Genomic DNA, 20,619 nt, shown 5'->3' on the forward strand with positions numbered 1-20,619 from the left:
TTGCAAGTGGGATTAGATGGGCAGTTCAGGCCTTTCATGTGTCAATGCAGACTTGATGCGCCAAAGGGCCTCTTCTGCACTGTAGTATTCCATGATTCTGTCCTATTGTTAAGCCGAGACATTCGTACAAGTGTGAAAATTGTCTCATATGCCAACTCGTAGACGCTAGGAGTAAGACTATAGTACAACGAGGGCACTCCAAACAAAAACATAAAAACACTTAAAATTCTAACATTTTATTGCAACTGTTTAAAACAATGAAATGCAACAGAGAGGAAATGATAAAATTACATAAAGAAAAGCTATTTATTGCAACAGCAATTACAAAGAGCATAAAAACAGCAACTAGAAACTTTACAAAACCATGAGCATAGTTCAGCGGTGTGTGTGAAAGATACCTGAAGCAGATTTAATTTTAGAAAAACACATAGTAACGAAGATATAATAGAAGCGCAATTTACTGGGAGGAACAGATCTACAATGGCCACTTCCTAAATGCCGTGGATTATGTAACTAAATTTATCTCAGCTTAAACTCAGAGGCAGGATAAAGAATAGCTCCAAAAGTTGACCAAATGCAATGCAGTCACCACCTAGAGTTTAGTATGATGAATAGATGCACTACTTGCATAATTCATGTCTGCAGATAAGAAGTGTACAACTTAAGGTCAATCGACTGGAAATCAAGTTCACGCATTTTTATCCGTGTGTAGTATCATCTTCCACAAAATCTTTAGCTTGTTCAGCCGTGATCACGTCAATGTGACTGACCTGTAAAACAGATTGTTTTCTTTTTAAAGTAAGCACACTACATAAAGTACAAAGTGTATACAAATCTGAACAGAATGACTGTACAAACAGCACAGTAATTGAAAGAAAGCATTAAGAAGGCGGGCAAAATAATATCATGAAGGGTATGCAAGTGAAATAAAGAAATGTTCGGCCCTTTAAATATTGTAGTGGTGAAGGTAATGTGCTGTAGTGCCTTTCATTTGCATTCCAAATTTCTTCAAATCAAGACCTTTTGACACTGCAAATGGAAGCACAGTAATTTATCATTCACATTATGCACGAACTGAAAATTCCAAAGGTAGTACCTTATTGATTCCAAATCTGGCCAGTTACTTAGAGATCTAACTGTTATATGAATTTAATTATCTTGAACTTATAAATGTTACAAATCAGGGAACGATGGGAATGAATTGTGCAAATCTGATGAAAACCCAGTTAACTGACGGCAATCCATTATCTCTGGAAAAGCAGGCCACATGGATGTTCAGAGTTTCCTTTTTATAGAACCAACCCAGTCAATAATGGATCATGGAGATAGCTTAAAGTATGGCAAAGCAAGTTTAATACTGTCAAGATGGCCCTTCTAGGGCTTGATAAAACTCAGCTCAGCCATTCATCACTGTGTCTCTAGTTTTAGAACATGTCAGTGACTGAACTTGTTGTCCTGTGGCCCTAAGAAAATACCAACATTCAGTAGATCACATTTCTCAACAACCTCCAATCTCCAGCTAAACCATGAACGGACACTAGTGTAGCAGTTACACAAGAATGCAGTGGGAAAAAGAGGGATTGTTATTCAAAAGATGAAAACAAAGTTAAATCTGAATAACCATGTTAAGGCTGCTGATCAGAATAGTCTTCTAAACAAAAAGGGACGTGGAGATGTCATCACAATTCTTCTATACTCCAAAACAAAGGGGGAAAAAATTATCCACCAACAGTCAATTTAAAGGCTTTTCAAACAATCAGCAACACCAAGCTTCTAAAATAATAACTGGATAATTTATAGCAAGATGCTTTAATCAAAAATCTTTTAAACAAATATATTTAATATAATTAAAACTGAGAGGCATAAATTCAACAACAAGTACTATTTTTTATTTTCAGAATACAAAAATCAAATTCCAAATGCATTCTTATCTAAAATAATCAGCAGGTCAATTATAGGATTATTCTACTTTCCATACTACAATCATTCTTTGCAATACTCCAGCAAAAAAAAATCATGATTTCTTTTTACTACATACATAAAACTAATTAACACAAGGCTCTCTGTGTTTGCAAATCTGGTTAGCTTGGCATTAGGAACATTCAAATCAGAACGGCAGTGAAAGTGGCTGGAGGGATGGTGAAGAAGCACAGGTAGGTGCATCCAATGATATGCCACCCTATCCCAACCTGGTGCTGAGCTTCTTGCTTCTTTTCTTAAAGTATTTCTTATATTGGATTAGGTGTGGGAGAAGGAACATTAAGTGCTCCGTGAAGTATAGTGCACTGTATTAGTCCGCAACAGGATTGAGCCACGCAATTACTGTAAACCCTTGTTCAAAACTATCCTTCTATTCAATTGAGACCAAAATTTGCTGCTCCAGATCAAATAAAAAGATAATGCAAAACAATCTTCTTGACTAAAATATATACTCAATCTGGACCACAACAGAAAATGGTTTCATATTCTTAAAGTTTAGCTATTCAAGATCATGGATAACACCCAGTTCATATGGGACCTGGCAGACATCAATCTATTACAAAGCTATGCAGTCAGCAACTTTAGCTAACTGTTAGCTGGCAAACACAAATCTGGTTTAACCGGTTCTTGAATGCTGCTTCCTTTCAGGAAGTGGACATGTCCCTCCTGGTGTTGGACTGGGCTGGACAAGATGAGGTGTCACACAGCACCAGGTTATATTCCAACAGGTTTATTTGAAATCAAAAGCTTTCAAAGCGCTGCTCCTTCGTCACTTCACCTGACAAGGAGCAGTGCTCTGAAAGCTTGTGATTTCAAATAAATCTGTGGGACTATGACCTCATCCTTTCAGGAAGATGGTTGACTTCTAAGGACCTCTTCATACATTCTTCCCCCCGCCGCTCAAAGACACAATTTTGTGTCCTATCACTTTCTGGTGCATTTTATGAGCATAATCCAAAAAGTACAAAAATATTCCTGCTTCCCACTTTAAATTATATATTTTTAAAACTGATCAAATAGCTTTCCCAATAAATCCTGAATGTAAAAATGAATAGGTTACAGCGTCCAATTTACATGGTGTAAAGTTACCTTGTTCCTGAATTTCACTCCATAAAACTTGTCTGCTGATTCAAGCAATTCTGGCCTGAATGTAGTGGTAATGAACTGGGCATGTGCAGAGAGTTCAGAAATCATATCTATTGTGTAAAACATGAAAAAAAAATTAATAGTGAGGAAAAATGAGCATGATTTCACTGTATAAAAGCATGAAGTAACGAGTAAGACCACTACACATCATAAAGGAAACTAGATCTTTTATAAAGTGGACCTGACACACTGATTCAGAGGAACCACTTTCCAGCTGGTACATTCAGTGCTTATTAACTCCAACACATGGGACAGCTACCGAGACACCATTAACAGCAGCACATGTGCCAGATTGATTAAAATAAATCTGAAGTCACAGGTTTATGAAGCTTTGCTGTCAACTACTTGGAAAGCAAAACAACTTAATTGCCTATTTTATCTATCTTTCAATAGAATGTGAGGCTTCAAGTATACATGCAGGATCAGGCTCTTTGCCAGTGGACCCATGAAAATCATCCACCATGGAGGCTTCATCAAGTTATTTATTTCAATTCTCTTCAGACTACCCCAGCAAACATGTTGGCTCTTACCATGGAATCTTAACTTCAGATATGGCAACATTTCAGACACTTGGAGGTGCCAAGGCAGCTATTTCCATGTGCAAGCATGGAATGAGCATCGGCAACCTAATGAACTAAGGGGCATGTCCGCATTGAGCTAAATCCTATCCTCACTCATTATCTAAATGTGCACCTTTCAAACTGAAGTGGGGGTTGGGGGTGGACATGAATAAGTAAGGTCAATAAATAGAATTCTGAAGAGTCCTTGCTGAAATCTCCTCCCTGACACAGTTACCAAGGCTCTGTATCACCCTGATTTCCATTATAGTATGAAGTATGTTACTTCATTGAAGGAAGCCACTCCACCCGTTGTACCAAGCTAGCTCTTTTGAAGTAGATATCCCCTACTCTTATCCCATAGCCTTGAAGGTTTAAGTTTATTTATTTATCACTTACATTACCACTGCTAACATTAACACTGCAACAAACTTACTGTGAAATTCCCCTAGCTGCCACAGTCCAGCACCTGTTCGGGTCAATGTACTTAATCAGCTCGTCTTTCAGAACGTGGGAGGAAACTGGAGCACACCCACGCAGACAAGGGGAGAATGTACAAACTCCATACAGACAGTGACCAAAGCTGGGAATGGAACCGGGTCCCTGATGCTGTGAAGCAGCAGCGCTAACCACTGTGCCACCTCGTGATGCCATCAGGATGAGGTAACATTTCTGAAGAAATGGGTGTATGATGTCACCTATAACATTAACTTCGCAGATGGCAGCTTTATGTAATAGTGAATGCTAAGGTTTAACATGACAATTAGGGCGATTTTCCATTTCACAATGCCTCTTTAGAAGACAGCCCCACCTGGTGGTAGAGCAGATCAGAAATCAGGATGTTTGCTTCCAGTATTCTGACTATTTGTCTAAATGATCAGAAACTCATGTACAACACATCCATGTCTGAGTCCTAATGGTCACAGTTCACGATTAGAGTCAGGGAATTAACTGAGAAACTACCCATCATTAATTACCCAACTATAAATGTGTTCTCTATCTGTCTCAGGGCTTTAATTTTGGTCGAGGCATTTAAACTGTAACAAATTTTTCACATACATGAAACTTGTCTCTGCAGAGTTAGTAACAAATTAATTTTTATCATGCTTTCTCATTCGAAATTTAATTATATTTTCTTTCTTCAATGTTGAAATCAAAAACAGTTCGGGAACTCCTAACAACTCACTTCACTGACGTTACAACTGAAACAGCTTGCATTCATACTACACTCTCACATGTAATATGAAATCATAAACCTGTCTTGATAAAAGTTTGATTTGTAAAACACATTTTAGATATTTAGAATAGTTAGTTCAAGTTTGATCTAATCAGGTCTTAGATCACACACATCAAACAATTGGCGTAACTGCTCAGTACCAGAAAAGGATCAGCACCACGAAACAAGTCAACTTTTCAGCAACCTGGGTAAAAGATTTCATGAAACATTACCAGCAAAGTTCAGGAGGATAAATTATTTCTCTCCCACAACACCTTTTGAACACAAAACAAGGTTTACTGTAGTGCAAGGCTAACCTTGTGCATGCAACAGCATGGTGAATCTAAAAAGTAGACTCTTCTACAGTTTGCACATGATGTGGTGGCTATAGTATAATAGGTAGGCTTACATTAACACTGCAATGAAGTTACTGTGAAAGTCCCCTAGTCGCCACAGTCTGATGCCTGTTCGAGTCAATACACCTAACCAGCGCGTCTTTCGAAACGTGGGAGGAAATCGGAGCACCCAGAGGAAACCCACGCCAACACGGTAAGGACATGCAGACTATACACAGTGACCCAAGCTGGGAATCAAACCCGGGTCCCTGGCACTGTGAAGCAGCAGTGCTAACCACTGTGCCACCCCAACAATTTTAAATCCAAGAGTGACAGATTTTTTTTACTAGACAGGCACGTAAACAAAGATGGAGCAAAAGCATGTGGACAGAGTTACACGACAAGTTAACACTGGATGACTCGAGGGGCTGAATATACCACAATGTAGCATCTTGTCACACGTATGCCATTCCTTTCAGTAGCCTCACCAAGACTTATTTCAGCACTGAGCAACAGTAATGGGCTGCTCCACAACAGCCCAACTTACAAACTCTTAATTGGGTGTTCAATATTTCTATCACTCCAGCTGCTGGATCAATAGACATATACAAGCTACACAACACACATGAAGCGCACACACCCTAAAAAACGAAAAATCACAAAGCAGATTTCTTTGGAAACATTTACCTGAAACAGCTTTTCGGTGCTGAGCATCCAATGCCTGGTCAATCTCATCAAAGAGGTAAAAAGGAGCTGGGTCACATTTCTGAATTGCAAAGATTAAAGCAAGTGCCACTAGAGATTTCTGACCCCCAGAAAGCTGCTGCATTTCTCTCATCTCTCCCTGCTTCCCTGTAAAAGACACCTGACAACAAAGGAAAGAGAACTAAGGTACAGAACTGCAAACTTTGGTCAGAGGATTGAAAAATCTGTCTAGCAACAGAGAGGTACAATGTACTCACTAACAGTATATTTTGGGCAGCTCGATCTTACACTCTGTGGTTAAGTTAAAATGATATGAATGAATCAAAGGATGCAATGATTTAAATGCTGAACTAAGAAGTCTCACATAGCAAAGCACAATGTTGAAGGAGTTGACCAGTTTAGAGACAACCCCAGAGCTCATCCTGATTGGATAGAATCTAGAAAGATTATCAGAGGCTCAGAAATTAGAAAACAAATGAGTCATGTTTTGTAGATATTGAGAATTCAAGCAAGTTTTGAGGTTCGAGCTTTCCAGAAGTAATGCATTCTTATAAAACCTTGAATCTAACTTTGGACAATCACCATCCCCTCTCCCCAGGTCTAAATTTAATAATCTAATCTTAGATTTACAGTAAATTGATCATCCAATTTCTAGCACAATTTTGTGAATACCTCCAATATGGTTCATTCCAAATTTGTAAAACTGAATTACCAGTTCAGTAGAGCAAAGAGAGAGAGAAGGAACTGACAGAGTGACCTAACCACAGTGGATTAATCAATTCTGTAAACTGTGAAGGATCTCACAACAAAAGATAAATGGTGGCAAGCTTAGAAAAGGATTAAACTGCAGAGTGCGACCAAGTTCATTACTTACCCGAATTCCAACTCCTGTGAATTGGTCAACAGACGGAACACTGCTCTGAGACGCGCTCCCTTCACCCTCATCCTGTGACTGGCTTCCTTCCACATCACCTTTCTTCATGACCAGTGATGCTTTACCCCCTGGCACTAACTTTGTGAATACCTCACTGAAATTCTTAGATACCTGGTCACAGAAACATCATGATTCAGAAGGCAAGAATATGTTGTTGGAGGGAAAAAATATGATGCCAATCATTCATTCTTCTCTTTCAAACTTATGGACACACAAAGTAAATGCATTAAGAACATACAACATAATTAAATGCCTTCTAGAGACTGGTATAGTGCAAAAAAACTTGGAGACGTGGGATTTACTAAGCAAAATTAAATTTGGGAAACATTTCAGCCTTAAGATCTAAAAGCTTTGCACCATCAACAAGTGATTACTGCACAGAACATCCTCAGCTGGAACCAAAAGCAGCACATATCAACAGAAACAGTTTATAGTTAATGCACTTGCATATTCCCCAGAAGATAAACATTAGGTGAGAGAGTGTGGATAGTAAGTGCTTGCATAAGCACAAGTATCTACATCACATGGATTGCAGCAGTTCATGTTTGTTTTTAAACAAAGGGCAGTAAAAGTGAATATACAGCTGGCTATAAAGATTTAAACTTGCATGATTTACATCATTCAAATACACTTTTTGGAATGTGGGCTTCGCTGGCTAGGGAGTGACGAAATGCCTTCTTGAACCACTGCAATCCCTAAGGGAAAAGGCAAACACGCAGTGCTGTTAGGAAGGGAGTTCCAGGATTTGACCCAATGGCAATGAAGGAATGGAAATATATTTCCAAGTCAGGATGGTGGGTGACTGTGACTATAACTCATCTTGTCATTCAGCCACACTGAAAGTTTGCAGTTTTTTTTAAACTTAATGGGGCATTCAAGCTTACAACCACAGACTACTCTATAAAGATTTTGGCCATCTTCAGAGCAAAGTGGAAAGCACTCAAAACAAAATAATAAACCTACTGATAAAAAAAACACACATTCCAATCCCCATCCCCCAAAGGAAGTGGAATCATTCAGGTAAATTCTTTGGAAATAAGGCAGTCATTGGCCTCTTGCCTCTGTGGCAATTATGCACGTTTGAGCTTTGACAGTAAGAGTGGGTACGTTATTCAAGCATTGACAAATACAGCTGAGTTCAATCTTGTCTCATTTCTTTTATACATTCTCACCATGTGGACTTCACTGCCAAGGGCTGCATTGGTTGTCTATCCTTAGACGTTGGGGGCGGGTTTTATTTGAGATTATTTATAGCAGTTTGACACCACTGAGTGACTTGCTAGACCACTTCAGAATGCAGTTGAAGAGGCAGCCTCAGTGTGGGTCCAGAGTTACAGACCTTACCCGGTTTTATCTATATGTATTGGTAGTGACATCAGTGAAACAACTGCATATTTACAAATCTTCATACTTTTAAATGATCAGAAGCCATGACTGAGTTTTTACCCATTTCCACAAATCAGGTAATTTCACACCAGAACTAATGAAAGGTCTTTCGATCTGAAGTGCTAACTCTTGTTTTTTTCCCCACAGATGATTTCCAAGCTGCTAAGATCTTCCAGCCTATTTTTGTTTTTATGTCAGATTTCTAGCATCCCCAGTATTTTGCTTTTCAGTTCATTTTACACTTATGTTTTACCTGTTTGAAGGTAAGCTGTATGGCTTCATATTTTCTCAACTCCAGTACGTTCATAAGTTCCATGATGGATTTGTGACCCCGGTCAAGCTCTTCCTGGCGTTTCATAAGTTTCTCCTTCTGTTCAGAGAAATTCACAAACTGGTCCAAGGCTTTCTTGTTGACGTGGCTGTACTTTTTCAACTCTTGATTACACTGCTCCAGCTTGCGGAACAGCTGTAAATGACAGGGAGCAAACAGAAAACACAAAGAAATGGTAGAAATATGCTTAGAAAAGGCAATGCAATAAAAGTATTGGTTCAACAGCAACTATGGATTACAAATTGTTGTCAAATTAAAAGCCAGCAATCTCAGTCATGTTCATATGACTGGCTGCACTAAAAGAATATACAGGCACAACAAACACTATTATTTTTCACTGAATGAAAATTAGAATGGATTTAGTAATTTTCAATTACAGGTAAGCCTGCTGCACTATAGCTTTAGATAGTACGAGCCATTCAACAGAATGAGTTCTGTCAAGCATTTTCTGACAACTAACTCCAAAAGAAATTTTATCATTTCTTCAGAAATAAGGTTATTTCAGTTGGGCATAAACTCAACTCCCTCACTGCTGTCTAGCTCAGCAATTCCCAACACTTGCTCCTCTCAATGAAGTCATCAGTTCACATGACAAGATTCTCCCACCCCAAAAAAGACTGAGAGCCCAAACAGGCAGAAAAACCAAAGATTTTCCCACCTGTTGTTCGAGTGAACTTATTCAATTGAATTGGCACTGTCCAGGGTGCCAGGCTAGCATTCCCACCGCCCCTCCCCGCAGTTCTGCTTCTTTTAATAGGGCGAATAAACAATTCAGATTACAGCTATCACAACAAGAGGTGCCTTCAAGCAATTTCCTTTAGCCTATGTCATCTCAATGTGTCAGCTTCAATGTTCAATTAACACCTTGGATGATTTATAACGCATGGTGGATCCCCAAAAAGCTAATATTTGCAAAAGATAAATATTTTAAAAAAATATTGAAATACAAGAACCTTGCGTAAAACCTTTTACCCCTTGATGTACACCCTTTCTTTCCTCTACTGGTTGATTACTTTCACCATTTCTGTTCAAGCGTGCAGTGCTGATAGCATCATCAGGAAAACCAGCCAAGCAAGTCTGCGAGGGAGCTAAACTAGCGTCAGCAGAGATGCAGTCATTTCTTCAGCAATAAGGTTATTTCAATTAGGCATTAACTCAATTCCCTCACTGCTGTCTAGTTCAGCAATTCCCAACACTTGCTCCTCTCAATGAAGTCATCAATCCACACGGCAAAAATAAATTAAGATAGTACTGAAAAAATAAGATGTAATCTACATGCGTCAGTTTGCTTCAAAGCTTTATACTGTTAGGTAATCTGGGATGTTTCTGAGAACGCAGTACGTCACTTTGCATAAGCAAGTCTTCTAGTCAGATTAAATTATAAGTCCTTGCAATGATTTTTATTTACATTGAAAAAAATATAGAAAGGTGGTTTGAAATTTCCAGAAGCTTTTTCAATCGGTGCGAGTGTATAGCTTTTAGTGTATAAAAAGCATTTAATATAAGTTTAAAAATTGCATTGTTTAGCCAGGAGTATATCCCAGCAACACAAGCACAGCTGCATTATGGAATGTCTTGTCTTGAAGCTTAGGGAAATGAGAACAGACAGGACTGCTGGCCAGAGGCATCATGCTACCACCCACCTGCTCGTTTCACATCAGCATGGACATACAGTACCCCCTCCACACTAGAATCGATGCTTGCAAAGTGTGGATGGGGAGACACAATCGAACAAAATCCTGCCCTAAACCATAGGCTCTCAGCCCCCAAACCTGGCCACCAACGCAGCAACCTTCCAACAATGTCAGGGTCAGTAAAATTCTGTCTTTGACTGATCCAGAACAGCACAATTGCCATATGATATTTCATGTTGCAATATTTTACTAGAAAGTACAGAAAATGATAAAAACAAATCGTACTCATTCTACCGTAAAGCCACTAAGAAACTACAAATTTACAAATAGAATAGTCTGGTATGGTAGTAAAAGATATAGACACACGGTAGAAGGTGCAAAGAAAGACTTGCTTGGTTGATACCTGAACAGTGGAGGTAATGCTGACTGGGAAAGATTGAACAGTCTGGGTTTTTTTTCTAGAAAAAAGACTGATGGATATCTTTAAGAATAAGAAAGGATAGATGCAGGGAAAATGCCTCCACTTGTAGCAGCAACCAGAACTTGATGTAATAATTAAAAGACAGTCATGTGTAAAAGCAAAGAAGAGTTGAGGAGAACTTCATTATCAAAAGAAGAATTAATAGTTGAATGTAACAGCATAGATTGTAGAATGATCACAGAAATTGGCCGGTCATGTCATGGGCACCACAGCGACTTGGCTGCAAAAGGGAGTCAGGGCTGGGATTTAAATATCCAAGGATATGTGTTCTATCAGAAGGACAGGCAGATGGGTAAAGGGGGCAGGATTTGTAAGGGATGAAGTTAAATCGATAGCAATAAGTGATATAAGATCAGAAGGCATCGAACCTCTGTGGGTAGAGTTGAAGAATCGCAAAGGTAAAAAGACCCTGATGAGCGTTATGTACAGGCCCCTGGCAGTAGTCAGAATGTGGAGCAGAAAATAAATCAGGAGATAGAAAAGGCAAATAAAAAAGGCAACATTACAATAATCATGGGTGACTTCAACATGAAGGTGGACTGGGAAAAAAAATCAGGTAGGTAGTGGGTCCCGAGAAAAGAAATTTGTGGAATGTCTAAGAGACTGTTTTTTTGGAGCAGCTTGTGACAGAGCCTACTAGGAAACAGGCAATTTTGGATTTGGTGGTGTGTAACGAGGCAGACTTGATTAGGGAACTTTGGGTGAAGGAGCCCTTAGGGAGCAGTGACCACAGTATGATAGAATTTACCCTGCAGTTTGAAAGGGAGAAGCTGGAATCAGATGTAATGGTATTACAATTAAATAAAGGTAAGTACAAAGACATGAAGGAGGAGCTGGTCAGAGCTGACTGGAAAGGGAGCTTAGCAGGGAAGACAGTGGAACAGCAATGGCAGGAGTTTTTGAGAGTTATTCAAAAAGCACAACAGAAATTCATCCAAAGGAGCAGGAAACATGCTAATAGAAGGACAATGCATCCATGGCTGATGAGGAAAATTAAGGACAGCATAAAAGCAAAAGGAAAGAACATACAAAGATTAGTGAGAAGCCTGAGGATTGGGAAGCCTTTAAAAGCAAGCAGAGGACAACTAAAAAAGCAATAAGCGGGGGGGAGAAGATGAAATATGAGTGTAAAGTAGCTAGTAAAATAAGATAGGAAAAGTGCTTTTCAATATATAAAATGTAAGAGAGAGGCAGAAATAGCCATTGGGCAACTGGAAAATGAAGCAAAAGAAATAATAATAGAAAATAAAGCAATGGCAGAGAAAATGAATAGTTACTTTACATCAGTCTTCATGGTGGAAGAGACTAGTGGGATGTCAGGGCTCCAGGAGTGTCAGGAGCACAGGTGACTGTAGTGGCCATCACTAAGGAGAAGGTTCTGGGGAAACTGAAGATCTGGAGGTGGATAAATTACCTGGGCTGCACCCCAGGATTCTAAAAGAGATAGCTGAGGAGATCATGGAGGCATTGGTAAAGGATTTCAGGAATCACTGGAGGCAGGGAGGGTACCAGAGGACTGGAAAGTAGCTAATGTAACACTGCTGTTTAAGGAGGAAGGGAGGCAGCAGATGAGAATCTTGTCAGACTGGTTAGCCTGACAAGATTTTATAGTCATTGGCAAGATTTTAGAGTCCATTATTAAAGATGAGATTGCAGAGTACTTGGAAGTGCATGATAAGGTAGGACTGAGTCAGCATGGCTTTGTCAAGGAGAGGTCATATCTGACAAATCTGTTAAGGGTTCTTTGAGGAGGTAACAAGGAAGTTAGATAAAGGAGAACTAATGGACGTGATTCATTTAGATTTCCGGAAGGCCTTTGACAAGGTGCTGCATGGGAAACTATTAAATAAGTGCCCATTGTGTTAAGGGTGAGATCCTGGTATGGATACAGGATTGCTGACTGGCAGAAGGGGATAAAGGGGTCTTTTTCAGGATGGCAGCCAGTGACGAGTGGTGTGCCTCAGGGGTCAGTGCTAGGACCACAACTTTTCACAATACACATTAACGATCTGGAGGAAGGAATGGAGGTGCTGTTGCTAAGTTTGTAGATGATACAAAGTTACGTAGAGGGACCGGTAGTATTGAGGAAGCAAGGGGTCTGCAGAAGCATTTGGACAGGTTAGGAAAGTGGGCAAAGAAGTGGCAGTTGGAATACAATGTGGAAAAGTGTGAGGTTATGCACTTTGGAAGGAGGAATGGAGGCATAGTCTATTTTCTAAATGGAAAAATGCTTAGGAAATCAGAAACACAAATGGAATTGGGTGTCACTGTTCAAGATTCTCTTAAGGTTAACATGCAGACTCAGTCAGCAGTTAGGAAAGCAAATGCAACGTTAGCATTCATGTCCAGAGGGCTAGAATACAAGTGTACTTCTGAGGCTGTATCAGTCAGGCCCCCATTTGGTATATTATGTGCAGTTTTGGGTCCCATATCTAAGAAAGGATGTTCTGGCCTAGGAACGGATCCAAAGGAGGTTCACAAGAATGATCCCTGGAACGGAGAGCTTGTCGTATGAGGAACGGTTGAAGACTCTGGCTCAGTACTCACTGGAGTTAAGAAGAATGTGCTGAGGATCTTACTGAAACTTACAGGATACTGTTAGGCCTGGATAGGGTGGATGTGGAGAGGATATTTTCATTAGTAAGAAAAACTAGAAGCACAATGTCAGGCAAAACGGACAATCCTTTAAAACCGAGATGAGGAGGAGTTTTTCAGCCAGAGAAAGATGAATCTGTGGAAATCTTTGTCGCAGCAGGCTATGGAGGTCAGTGAGTGTCTTTCAATCATAAGTAAATAAGTTCTTGATTAATAAGGGGGTCAGGGGTTATGGGGAAAAGGCAGGAGAATGGGGATGAGAAAAATATCAGCAATGAGTGAATGGCGGAGCAGAGTCGATAGGCTGAATGGCCTAATTCTGCTCCTATGTCTTATGGTCTTAGCACACTGTGTCCTTGCCAGACCTCTGCAAACATAATTTAGTTAGTCCCACTCCCCACCTTTTCCCGTAACTCTTCTTTCAGATGCTTATCCAAGTCAAGGATGCATTGAAGGGGAAGCTAGGCAAGCATGAGGAAGAAAGAAATAGGATTCCTGTTGAGGTTAAATGAAGGTTGGGAGAAGGTGCACGTGCAGCACAAAACACCAAAAAGATCTGTTTGGCTGAATGGTTGGCTTCCATGTTGTAAATATGAAATTACGTAACACAAATATTCCACAGGGTTTAGTCAAACTGTAGAGGGTCCTCATTACTTTCCACCTTGCTTCAAGTGAATAGAATTCTGAAGTAAGAAATGCAATTTATAAAATTTGGCGAAGCGATCACCTCAAGATTTCTATAGTTACATTTTGTCACAGTTATAACTCAAACGCAAAATTCATTCTCTAGACTCTAACCATTCAGCAATCCAATGGCCGTCCATTATATCAAATCATCACAGCAGGTTGAGTAAAACACAGCTTACCTCGATGTCTACAATACTTCATAAGCCCATTGACCACTTATTTTCCAAAGATAAGGAATTAGGGATCCACTTTTAACAAATTTTGCAACTTCTCTAATTCCACAACAATTATCCATGTACATTACCTGTTTGAGACTCAGTGTTTGGTATTTTTCAAAGGCCTCTTGCGGCAATGAGCCCAATTCTCTGATCTTCTTCATGCATTCCTCTTTTTTCTTAAGTAGCATACCCTGTCGGTTTGTCATCTTCTCCAGCTCCTTGGTGTCATGATTGATGGCTTCCATATGATCTTTCTCCATGTTTTTCCAGCGGTCCATGCTTTTCTGACGATCTTTGGTTTCTGCTTCTATTTTGTCTATCAAACTGTCCAGTTCTGCAACATACATGTTATTTTATCAAGGAAGTTTTTTTTGGGAAATGGAAGATGGAGAGAAAAAGAAAACAAGTAGACACTGCTCATCTTACATGAATCCTCAAAATGTTCAATCATTCTAATCCAATATCTGTGTGAATATTAATCTAACAATTAATCTTATATTTAGGAAATTAAATATCATTGACCGTACCTCAGAGTACCAACACCAGCTACTACAGTTAAGTTCATTCAACAGCAATAAAAAAAAATTATCACCAATAGAATCATACAATGCAGGAGGCCATCATTCGGCCCATTGAGTCTGCACCGACCACAATCCCAGCCAGGCCCTATCCCCATAAGAACATAAGAAATAGGAGCAGGAGTAGGCCATCTAGCCCTTCGAGCCTGCCCCGCCATTCAATAAGATCATGGCTGATCTGAAGTGGCTCAGTTCCACTTTCCCGCTTTCTCCCCATAACCCTTAATTCCCTTGCCTACCACAAACCTATCTACCCATGTCTTAAATATATTTAGCGAGGTAGCCTCCACCACTTCAACGGGCAGAGAATTCCAGAGATTCACCACCCTTTGAGTGAAGAAGTTCCTCCTCAACTCCATTCTAAACTGCTCCCCCCTTATCTTGAGGCTGTGCCCTCTAGTCCTGCTGTCCTTTCTGAGCGGGAAGAATCTCTCTACCTCTATCCTATCCATCCCCTTCATTATCTTATACGTCTCTATAAGATCCCCCCTCATCCTTCTAAACTCCAACGAGTACAGACCCAGTCCATAACCCCATGCATTTCTATTCCCAGTCTATAACCCCATGCATTTATCCTAGCTAGTCTCCCCGACACTAAGGGGAAATTTAGCATGGCCAATCCACCTAATCATTGCATCTCAGGACTGTGGGAGGAAACTGGAGCACCCGGAAGAAACCCACGCAGGCACAATGTGCAAACTCCACACAGTGACCCGAACCAGAAATCGAACCCAGGTACCTCGTGCTGTGAGGCAACAGTGCTAACCACTATGCCACCATGCTGCCCACGTCGTTGGACGATCTCAGAGAGCTGGCACAAACAAGGGAGCTGCAATTCCTCTGAGCCACCTGAAATACTATTCTTAGGACCCCTTAAGTCCACTCCATCATTCAATAAGATGATGGCTGATCTTCAAACCCAACCCTATGTCTCTCAATTCCTTACTAGCCCAAATTCTATTGATCTCAATCTTGAGTATCTACAGATCCCTGGATTAGAGAATTCCCAAGATTCACATATTCCTCTGAATGAAGAAATTCAACTCAGTCCAAAATTATCCCTTACTTGCAAAGAGAATGCCAGCCTAGCTTTATACTCATTGGACAGGGATTTTGGTACACCCAGGGGTCATAAAAGATGGCACATAAATACAAGTTGTTACTTTTCTTAAAATCCATCTTTTATTCCAAGCTTTTGCTCACCCCTCTTTCTTTTTAGTGTTATTTAAAAGCATTTGAACATAACTATTAATTACTAATTCCACCTACACAGATCCTTACAAAATCACTCAATACTATGTTTATCCCAGAACTTTTGCATATCATTTGAATCCCTACATCTAATCTATTATCCCATTCAATCTCAATTTAGAGGATTCCTCCTCAATTAAAGCAACCAGCTCCTGCTAGGCACGAAGGCTGCATTTAAGCATTGTATTAAAACAAATCAAAAAACTTAGGAAATTCCAATAGTTCACACCTTCTGCACGTGCTGTGGTCTCTCTCACACGCTTATTAATGTTCTCTAGTTCAGAGGTTGTGGCATTTAGAACGGTGTTGCCCTCAGTTTCTCTCAGGTCATTTAACTCCTAAGTAAAGGAAACACAGAACCAATTTCATTAAAGTGCAAAGTCCTTTCTGTTTAATTTGTATTGGGGAAAAAAAGCATGGCAAACGCTAAGAAGATAAAGTTGCTCATAATACTAAAAAACAAACCATAACCAGGGATCAAGCAATCCCTAGGAAGCATTCGCAGGGTAAAACTATTAACTCACATCCAAGAATAAGCGATCACTTTAAGTTGCACTGGTGAAAATTTTTCAGATCCTCCGAAACATGATTGCTAATTAGTGGTGAATTATGAGACACAGTTTCCTTAATGGGTGATATAATTAAAATAATTTCATGTAGAACTCTTCTAACCATTGGTGAGAAGAGAATTTTATCACATCAATCTAAATTGAATTCAAACTATATACAGCACCAAAAACCATCAGTTTGATACATGTTACTTATGTTCAGCATTTTGACCTTTATTCTGTATTAGTCATAACCAAAGCTCAGCCAGATTAACATGCAGCGACATGTACTAACATTTATTCTATATATGACTTAATACAAAAGCTAAAGACTTGTAATAGGCTGTGGATTATGTCTCATTAGAAAGTCAAAGAATCATTATTTCCAAATGTCAAATAGGACTTAAACCCATGAAACACTCGCATTTGACATGCTGAAGAGAGAGATCGGATCAACTAATTGGTGCACAGTACTTGGAGATTTGTCAAGTTGATTAAAAACTACAAAAAAATGTTAGATCCTTGGTCTAATCCTTTTCCATATGATGTAAAATAATACCAAGTAATTTTAAAGTTTGTTACTGTACAAACCTCTAGCGTGTATTGTAACCAACGAAAACAGTTGTTTTACCTGCTCAACCTGGTCCAAGCGCTTTCTTAAATTTTCACTGAGGTAAGTCTCTAGTCTGGTCATTATACCTTCCAATTTAATTCGTTCGTTTAATAGCTGACGGTTATCCTAAAGGAAGAAACAATTTTTTAGAAAACCATCACTCTGGCCAAGGTAAAATTAATGAATAACAGTGACTCCAAATCCTTCCTTTTCAGCTTGCATTAACAGAGCTCTTTCAAATATTATCCACGAGTACAAGATGAGTGAAACTACCAGCCAGGATATTTTTTACTTTTTTTTTTAAGTTTATTTATTAGTGTCACAAGTAGCCTTACATTAACACTGCAACAAAGTTACTGTGAAAATCCCCTAGTCACCACACTCCAGTGCCTTTTCAGGTACACTGAGGGAGAATTCAAATGGCCAATGCACCTAATCAGCACATCTTTCTGACTGTGGGAGGAAACCCACACAGACATGGGAAGAATGTGCAAACTCCACACAGTCACCCAAGGCTGGAATTGAAACTGGATCCCCAGGGCTGGGGGGCAGCACTACTAACCACTGTGTTGTCCTAAATGATCCCTTAAAAGTAATTATGTTGAGTCGGATGAACTCAAAGTAAACATCTCTCTCAGATGGTACAGTCACTCTCTCTTTTAAACAAGATGGAAAATTTCCCTCAACTCCAACATAAAGTAAAATTAAAACCCGATGAGATTGGGGTAAAAGGTGACTTTTCACATTTCCAAACATCATACCTGTTGGAGCTGTCGGATCTCATCGTTGAGTGCATCAACTCTTTTTTGATCATCCAGGCTGAGCTGTGAAAGGAGGTCTGTACCAAGCTCAGCTTTTAAGGATTCCCGTGTTGACTCCATAGCATGCAAACTGGCCTCCAAACTTTGCAAGCTCCGTTGCTTTAAAAAACAAACAAGATAAAACAAAAAATTGGCATTGCACATATTAACTTGTCATGTCTGCAACTTCTTGGTTCCGAAAAACAGTTATGACTTGCAACAGGAGGAACGTGTAAGCAAAAGCAGCTACTGCAAATGACAAGCGGTTTTCCACATTTCTGGGTAGGTGCCAATGGTGTATCTATACTGCAACAGCTTGGCATGAGGCGCGATTGGAGCACAAAGACTTCAGTGTTATTGCTAGAATATTATCAAGAAACTCCAGAATACTACTTAAAATTTTTTCACAGGGTAGGTCAGCATTTATTGCCAGAGAAGGTGGTGATGAGCACCTTCTTGAAGTGCTACAGTCCACATGGTGTAAGTACACCAAAAGTGCTACGAGACAGTTGCAGAATTTTCACTCAGCAACATTGCAGGAACAATGACATAGTGCGAAGTCAGGATTGTGTTGGACTTGGAGGGGAACTTGCAGGTGGTGATGTTCCCATGCGTATCCTGCCCTCGTACTCCCAGGTAGCAGAGGTTGCTGGATTGGCAGGTGCCGTCAAAGCAACTTTGCATCTTGCAGATGGCACACACAGCTGTCACTGTACCCAGGTGCTGAAGAAAGTGAGTGCCAAAGATGGCAGACGGGATGCCAGCCAAGCTGGTTGCTTTGTGCTGGACAGTGTCAAGCTTCTTGCATGATAATGTTGGAACCATATTTATCGAAGCAATTGGACAGTATTCCTTCCTATCCTTGTAAATGGTGGACAGGGTACGGATAGTCAGAAAATGAGTTATTCTCTGCAGAATTCCCAGCCTCTGACCTGCTCTTGCAGCCAAAGTATTTATATGGCTGGTCCAGTTCAGTTTCTGGTCAGTGGGAATCCACAGGATGTTGATAGTGGGGAGATTCTTTTATGGTAATGCAATTGAATGGTGAGGGTTGGATTTTCTCTTGTTGGAGATGAGCCTTGCCTGGCCCTTATCAGTGCAAGTCCAGAGGCAATAGAGGAGTTTAGTCATTCTAATTTTCTTTATTATAACTGCAAAAATGAATTTGAATATGTGCAGCTTAGCTATGAAATCATATTTAATATAAAGTACACTTATATTAAATATGATTTCATAGCTAAACTGCGCATATACATCTGTAACTGATAATTAAAACATTAGGGTTCCTAAAAGTATTGTGCAGAACTTATGCTGGTCACATCAGCTCCCAATGCATGGGTCTCCTGTAATCAACTACAAGCCAAAAGTAGACTTACTTGAATTTTTTCAGGCTAGTAGCTGAGGCCCAATAAACATAGGGCTTACCAGCTGGCAATCTTACTGAATTCCAGTAAATTTAGTTTCTGGCTATAGCCAGGTACACGGGATTTGCACATGGGAGATCTCAGCCCGATTTAAAAGCAATGTTACCTCAATCTTACCAGTATTTACTGAATTGTTACCTTGGGCATGAAGGTTTTCTCAGACTGCTGCCTCTTCTCTTTCAACATCTTCATTTCCGACAGAATGCTGTCTCGTGATGCCTTAAACTTTCTCTGCTGTGTTTCAATTTGCTGCATTTGGTTCATCAATTGGTCAATCTCATTGTTAATCTGTATACTGTGCTAAGGAACAGAATCTTCACAAGCATCAAAAGAACATGATTGACAGACAGACAGACAGACAGACAGACAGACAGACAATCAGCTGTCTTTTAACTATAAAAATAATGCAGTTGGATTTTGATCTGTGAAATAAATTTCTTTGACTTGTCTAAACAAGAAAGCACTGGTACCTCTCTAATAATTTAGCTGGCTCTATCTCGACAGTGACAACACAATCACTTAAAAAAAAACTAAAGATTTAAAATTATGAAAGAACAATTGAATTTCTAAAATATTATATGCAAAGGACAAGAAAACAGTTCAACTGCCTCCATTATATATTTTGGTCTTCGTCCCCTTTCACATCAATGGACTTTTATCTTTTGTTTGTCTGAACTTTTGCCACTGCAGGGGGAGGCCAAAGCATCACATTTTCGACAGATCAAAAATCACCAACAGCATCAAAACCCAGATGGGCGTGGAGAAGGACAACTGGGACTCAAACGGAAAGTTCAAAGCAGAGAATCAGATCTTTTCTGCCAAGGACAGGAGGAGCCTGGTTAGTGTGGCAGACATCAACTTCAGGCTCAAAAAGTATTATCCTCCATCTTGCTTTTTGAGAAAAACACTTAGACCCCAAAATAACTAACTCCAACAATAAATGGTTATCTGACCAAGGATGGATAATCCTTTTAAAAAAAAACATGCACACACTGGCAACCCAAATTAGGGGAACACAGTTTATTATAAGACCAAAAGGGGGAGAATTTTTTTTCTCGCAAAGGGTCATTGGTCTGTGGAATTGTCTTCAGAGAGCAATGGAGACAAGGTCATTGAATATGTTCAAAGTTGAGTTCGACAGATTTTTGATCAACAGGAGATTCAAAGGTAAAGGGGGTAAACAGGAAAGTTGAATTGAGG

General features: G+C 39.7%; 1 protein-coding gene across 1 annotated transcript in view; it reads right to left on the minus strand.

The window, feature by feature from the left end:
• Positions 1–220: 220 nt before the first annotated feature.
• Positions 221–20,619, minus strand: part of smc3 (structural maintenance of chromosomes 3) — a 94,238-nt gene continuing 73,839 nt past the window's right edge. Inside the window, exons 20-29 of the mRNA XM_080205863.1 lie at positions 19,558–19,708; positions 17,957–18,115; positions 17,214–17,321; positions 16,264–16,372; positions 14,292–14,539; positions 8,513–8,725; positions 6,814–6,984; positions 5,922–6,099; positions 3,070–3,176; positions 221–770 (exon numbers count right to left, since the gene is read on the minus strand). Of these exons, the coding sequence (XP_080061989.1) occupies positions 699–770; positions 3,070–3,176; positions 5,922–6,099; positions 6,814–6,984; positions 8,513–8,725; positions 14,292–14,539; positions 16,264–16,372; positions 17,214–17,321; positions 17,957–18,115; positions 19,558–19,708 (1,516 nt within the window). The 3' untranslated portion in view covers positions 221–698. The remainder of the gene's footprint in view (positions 771–3,069; positions 3,177–5,921; positions 6,100–6,813; positions 6,985–8,512; positions 8,726–14,291; positions 14,540–16,263; positions 16,373–17,213; positions 17,322–17,956; positions 18,116–19,557; positions 19,709–20,619) is intronic.

This window comes from Carcharhinus amblyrhynchos, chromosome 17 (assembly GCF_965287045.1).
Source record: "Carcharhinus amblyrhynchos chromosome 17, sCarAmb.v2.hapA, whole genome shotgun sequence".
Taxonomy (NCBI): domain Eukaryota; kingdom Metazoa; phylum Chordata; class Chondrichthyes; order Carcharhiniformes; family Carcharhinidae; genus Carcharhinus; species Carcharhinus amblyrhynchos.